This window comes from Plectropomus leopardus, unplaced genomic scaffold (assembly GCF_008729295.1).
Source record: "Plectropomus leopardus isolate mb unplaced genomic scaffold, YSFRI_Pleo_2.0 unplaced_scaffold3197, whole genome shotgun sequence".
Classification (NCBI taxonomy): Eukaryota; Metazoa; Chordata; class Actinopteri; order Perciformes; family Serranidae; genus Plectropomus; species Plectropomus leopardus.
This window is the reverse complement of record NW_024634893.1, coordinates 1-6,077: the sequence shown is the minus strand read 5'-3', so window position 1 is coordinate 6,077 and position 6,077 is coordinate 1. Positions and strand designations below refer to the sequence as shown.

The 6,077-nt window shown below is 48.0% G+C and overlaps 2 protein-coding genes across 2 annotated transcripts; both read right to left on the bottom strand.

Moving 5' to 3' along the window:
* Nucleotides 1–1,181: 1,181 nt before the first annotated feature.
* On the bottom strand, nt 1,182–2,957 carry LOC121938764 (PR domain zinc finger protein 12-like). The gene is made up of 2 exons (XM_042481933.1): nt 2,610–2,957; nt 1,182–2,257 (listed from the first exon to the last, which is right to left on the bottom strand). Exons 1-2 carry the CDS (start codon nt 2,803–2,805, stop codon nt 1,545–1,547), a joined length of 909 nt encoding a protein of 302 aa, XP_042337867.1. The 5' UTR covers nt 2,806–2,957; the 3' UTR covers nt 1,182–1,544.
* A 749-nt stretch (nt 2,958–3,706) lies between these two features.
* On the bottom strand, nt 3,707–6,057 carry LOC121938763 (dynein axonemal intermediate chain 2-like; the record flags this gene model as incomplete). The annotated part of the gene is made up of 6 exons (XM_042481932.1): nt 3,707–3,844; nt 3,936–4,160; nt 4,845–4,988; nt 5,134–5,269; nt 5,536–5,759; nt 5,923–6,057. Coding segments are annotated over 6 exons (1,002 nt in total), but the record flags the coding sequence as incomplete, so codon positions are not given.
* Between the last annotated feature and the right edge of the window lie 20 nt (nt 6,058–6,077).

The window sequence follows — 6,077 nt, the reverse complement described above, 5'->3', positions numbered from 1 at the left end:
GTGCTGCTCCCGGTGCTCCTCCCGGTGCTCCTCCAGCAGCAGCAGGATCTCCTCCGCCGCCGCCGCCAGTTGCTGCTCGATGGCGGCCCGCAGGCTCCGTGTGCGCGCGCTCTCGCTCCGGTTTTTGGGCATTTTGGCGGAATTTCTCCGAACAAAGAGACAATGTAAACAAAGCGACGGCGCTTCCGGGATCCCCGACCCAACGTCTCTGCGTCACGGGCCGGGTACGTTCAGGTGTGACGTCATCCGCTGCGCTAGGATCAGTCGCGTGCTAACGGCTAACCGCTAGCTGCTAAGTGTTAGCTGCGCGTGAAAACACGTTAATAAAAACAACATTTTTCTCGTTTTACCGAAATGTTTACGTTTTATTTTGTTTTGACTTGTGTTTGTTTGTCGGGAAAACGTCACTGCGGCGTCACAGTGGCCACGCGCCTCTGACCAAAGTCCATTTACAAATCTGCGTGTTTGTGATGATCCGCGGATTTAAAGAGAAATTAACGCCCAGGAACACAAAGTGAAGAACCAGGAGAACCAGCAGGAACCCGCGGAGGGTTCGGCTCCAACCAACACAACTGGGACCCGGAAAATCCCGGTAAACCCAGTCTGATATACACACACACACACACACACACACACACACACACACACACACACACACACACACACACACACACAGTTAACTTCCGGCACAAAGTCTGATCAAATATTTTTAAAAAAAACCCAAAAAAAACAGAAATACACATAACAATTTAAACTCGTGTAAATATTCATATTTATAAAAATAAAGGTCAACGATTTTGGTAAGAAAATAAAGTTTTTAAATATCACCAAAAGTTTTAAAGTAAAAAAATCGCCATAAAATAAAATAAATTAAAATACTGTTTTAAGCCAAAAGTTTTCAAAGAAGATTTCAAGATTTCAAAGAAAACGATATCAACAAGAACACTTTCAAAAATCACAAAAGTTTTAAAGGGAAGAAAATAAAGAAAAAATGGGAAAAATAAACAAACAAACAAATAAATCCCCCCCCCACGACTGTGATCATCACGACTGAAGACACAAAAAAACCATTTTATCACAATCTTCTCAACAGACACGTAACCACGGAAACGTCAGCGCCAACAGACACGTAACCACGGAAACGTCAGCGCCAACAGACACGTAACCACGGAAACCTGTTTTCAGAGTTTGAATTTTATTTTGAACTTTTGAAACAAACAGAGCTGAATCTGAAAAAAACAGCAGCCAAAAAACTGAGCCAACAATCAACATCTAATTTAGAAACAAACAAACACACAAACAAACAAACAAACAGGGTGATGAGCTGAACATTTGACTGTTTGCTGAGATTATTGTGTGTCGTCACTTTAAATCCGTAGTTCGGGTTTTCAGCTCTCTGAAACTCTTCTTCTTCTTCTGTTTGAACTTTTCTCAGCGAGCTGCTCGTTTCCTGTTCCTGAGAGAAATCTGCCGCCTGCTCGGAGGTCAAAGGTCAAATGAAGAAGCGAAACTCTGAAAACGTTCACGAAATAAAGTTTGAAGACTCAAACTGAATCTGAGCTTTTCTTCTTCTTCTTCCTCTTCTTCTGTGTGTTCGCTGATCGCTCGGCGCTCTGCTGGCTCCGCCTCCTCTGGAGGTCACACTGCAGCCTCTTCTTCTTCTTCACCTGTAGCGCCTCCACACCACCGCCACCGCTCTGAGGCTGCAGGTTTTGCTGGACACGTCTCTCCCTGCTCCTGGTCTCGGTGGTCCCGGTCCTGGTCTCAGGCTCCTTGCTCCTGGTCTCGGGCTCCCTGCTGGTCCTCTGAGCGCTGCGGTGCGTCTGGAGGTGGAGCCTCAGCGTGTCGGTGGAGTGGAAGCGTCGGCCGCAGAGGCCGCAGAGCAGCTCAGGGTCCTGCAAGTGGACTGTGAGGTGGCGGATCAGGAACCTACGGGCCCTGAAGGGCCGGCTGCAGACCCTGCAGCTGAGCGCTGGCCCCTGGACCCTTTTAGGCCTCTGCTGGTCGTGCTGGTTGTCTGGCGAGTCTCTGCCGTAGTCCTCGCTGTCCTCTGTCTCAGAGGACACCAGGTTGACTTCCTGATCCGGACTCAGCTGGGTGGGGGCCCCGGGGCCCGCCGATCCGCAGGAGCTGTAGGTGAACTGGATGATATCGGCCTCGTCCAGGACCTGGAGCTGCTCCTCAGCACACCGCGGGTCAGGATCCTGGATCCGGTCCTGATCCTGAGGCGGGGGCAGCAGCTGCTGTGTGAAGGCATCTGAAACAAACAGAAAGACCTGAGTCAATCAGTGGGGAGTCAGAGGGGGCCGGCCCCACTGTGAGCCGGCCCCACTGTGAGCTGCTGTGCTCAGGGCTTTACACACCTCTGACGATAAATAAACAACAGTCCCTCTGACGATAAATAAACAACAGTCCCTCTGACGATAAATAAACAACAGTCCCTCTGATGACGATAAATAAACAACAGTCCCTCTGACGATAAATAAACAACAGCAGCTCCATCAGTGACGTCACTGTCGCGTGTATCGATTTATTATTGAGTATTACTGTTGATTGATTATTATTGTGCTCGGTCTCCAGGTGTGCTCTGTGTTGCCATGGAGACTCACCTGGCGGCTCCATCATAGGGGACTGGAGCGCGCAGAGCAGCGCGTGCTGGCGGGAGATGACTTCCTGGCTGAGCGCCGCTTCTTCTTCATATTTAACGACCGTTTTCTCAAAAACGGACAAAATGTCCTCGAGCGCCGCGTGCAGCCGCTCAGTGACGTATATCCGGAACTTCTGGACTCTCTGGACACGAGACATGTTGGTTCACACCGGGACAACACCGAGACACGCTGCTAGCTGCTAGCTGCTAACTGCTTAAGGAAGCTGCTTTGTTCCTGCGACACCACGACTTCCGCTGTCCTTCACAATAAAAGCGCTATCTCAAACGCCTAAACATTCATCAGCTATAATGTTTTCTTATCAATCACAGTGTTTACTAATCAATAATTAATACTAATAATATTAATTATGTTTATGAATATGATCACAGATGAAGATGTAGAACATGTTCTGTCTTTTTGTGTCTCTGTCCATCAGTCTGTCCATCTCTCCCCGTCTTCTTGGTTTCAGCTGCAGAGTTAATCTGGGCTCTGTCTTCAATCCGGGAGATTAAGGACCTTTTGGACTTTGGGAGGACACGTCTTGTCTCTGAACACTGCTGTTTGTTTGTTTGTTTGTGTTTTTTGGCTGTTTGTTTTCTTGTTTGTGCTGACGTCTCAGCTGGACATCCTCGGGGACAAACTCTGAATCTCAGTGGGACACTTCATGTCCTGCTGACAGAACTTCAACCAAAACAAAGACAGAAAATTAAAAACTTTGACAGACTTTTAAAAGCTTTTCAAGACTTTTATAATTTGTTTTTAAAAGTTCTTAAATTTTTTTTAGAAGTCTTTGAAAGTATTTAAAAGCTTTCAAAGACTATTAAAACTAAAAATAAACTAAAAACTTTTCATGATTTTTAAAACCTTCAATGAGTTTTAAAAACCCTCAAAGACACTAAAAACTTTCAAAAACTTTCAATAAATTCAAAAAATGTTCAAAGACTTGAAAAAACTTTAAATGACTTAATGACTTCAGCATTTTCACTTCTCATGTTGACACAAAGAATCTAGAACCTGTTTTTATTGGAACATTCCCTCATCAGAACAACAGTTTTTAATCACTGTGACGTTCCACGTTCTCCTGTATTCACTGATGTTCCACGTTCTCCTGTATTCACTGATGTTCCACGTTCTCCTGTATTCACTGATGTTCCACGTTCTCCTGTCACCTCCTTTTCTTCACAGACGTCTTTCTCCTGAAACACAAGATCCACACATGTTCTCTGTGTTCTCTGACTGATTGATTGGTTGATTGATTGGTTGTGTGAAACAGGAAGTGGCTCTGACCCGGTCGGCCTGCTCCTCCCTCTCCCTCCTCCTCTTCAGCTCCGTCTCCATGACGATGTAGAAGTCCTCCTCAGCTCTGGTAATCAGCTGATGGGGAAGCTCGTCTCCGTCGTCTTGTCCCGCGTCGTCCTCTCGGCTCTGTTCGGATCGGCTGCGCTCCTTCAGACGGATCTCCCTCTGACGCGCCTCCAGGATCTTCTCACGCTTCGTCTCCCGCTCAAACATCTGCCGCCAATAACGGATCAATACTCTGATCAATGCACTGATCAATACTCTGATCAATACACTGATCAATACACAGATCAATACTCTGATCAATGCACTGATCAATACTCTGATCAATACACTGATCAATACACAGATCAATACTCTGATCAATACACTGATCAATACACAGATCAATACACAGATCAATACACAGATCAATACACAGGAAAAAACGTATGACATGTATGTATGATCATCAAAGTATTGACTTACAGAGACAGACAGGAGGACAGACAAACAGACAGGAGGACAGACAAACAGACAGGAGGACAGACAAACAGACAGGAGGACAGACATGAGGACAGACAAACAGACATGAGGACAGACAAACAGACAGGAGGACAGACAAACAGACAGGAGGACAGACAGACAGGAGGACAGACAAACAGACAGGAGGACAGACAGACAGGAGGACAGACAGGAGGACAGACAAACAGACAGAAGGACAGACAGACAGACAGACAGACAGGAGGACAGACAGACAGGAGGACAGACAGGAGGACAGACAAACAGACAGAAGGACAGACAGACAGACAGACAGACAGGAGGACAGACAGGAGGACAGACAGACAGACAGGAGGACAGACAGGAGGACAGACAGACAGACAGGAGGACAGACAGACAGGAGGACAGAGGTCTCACAGCAGCCAGCAGGTTCTTGTCGTTCCTCTGCGGCGCCGTCAGTCCGTTGACCTCCAGCAGAGAAGCTCCGCCCAGCTGAGAGCCACACGCCACCAGACGGCCGTCGTCATGGAGACGGACACACGACAGAGGCTCATCACACACCTGGGAAAATGGCATCATTACTGCATCATCACCAACAAACGGGGGGACATGTGGAGACATGGACAGATGAGGACGTGAGGACAGGTGGGGATGTTTGGGCAGGTGGTGACATGTAGACAGGAGGGGACAGGTGGGACAGACGTACCTTGAGACTCAGTGTGGGGTCGTTCTGTTTGAACAGGATGTCCCAGACATCCAACACACCGTCCATCTTCACGGTGAAGAAGACAGACGGTCTGACGGGACTCCAGCAGGCGTCCATCAGGTAGGATGTCTGATACCTGACAGGAAGGACAGTCTGCTGTCATGAAGTCCATAGAGACGGACAAGATCATATAAGACACAGAGTCCAACATGTGAATCTGAGGACAGACGTCTCAACAGTTCGCCAAAAAAAAAAAAAAAAAAAAAAATCAACAAAATTCTTTACGACTTTTTTTGAAAATAAAAAACACGCTTAAATTTGAGTCCTAATCATATGACGCGTGGTGAGGGACTGATAAACGTGTCTTTAACGTGTGTCCTACCTGATGGACATGTGTCCTACCTGGTCCACATGATGGAGGACTCCTTGATGTCCTCGGACCAGATGCGGGCCGTCCAGTCCCCGACCGTCAGGAAGTTCTTGGGGAAGAAGGGGTTCCTCTGCAGGGCGAGGACAGGTCCATGGTGTCCCTCATACGTACAGACGATCTTCTCTGCCGCCGTCTTCGCCTTCCTGTTGCAGGACACCACCACGCCCTGCTCTGTCCCCACCATGAACTTAGTGGGCTGGAGACACACAGAGGACATGACACTGAGAGACACACTGAGCTGAGACACTGAGAGACACTGAGAAAGAGGGGTACGGTGGTCCTGAGGGTCAAAAAACAGAGAGGACAGAGACAGAGAAACGACAGAGACACAGAGAGGACAGAGACACAGCCAGACTCACCATGGTGGACTCAAATTCCAGAGAGACGGCTCCTAAAGCTCGGTCCAGGTTCCCGTCCCTGCTCAGGTCCAGGACCAGCCGCTCTGTGGGCTCCGTCAACCTGCGGACGTCCCACCACAACACCTGAGGGACAGACAGACAGGAGACACTCAGTA

Coding starts and splice junctions, on each gene's coding strand:
- LOC121938764 (XM_042481933.1), bottom strand. CDS start 2,805: ATGTCTCGTGTCCAGAGAGTCCAGAAGTTCCGGATATACGTCACTGAG. Junction 2,258..2,609: donor CCCTATGATGGAGCCGCCAG/GTGAGTCTCCAT, acceptor TGTTTGTTTCAG/ATGCCTTCACACAGCAGCTG.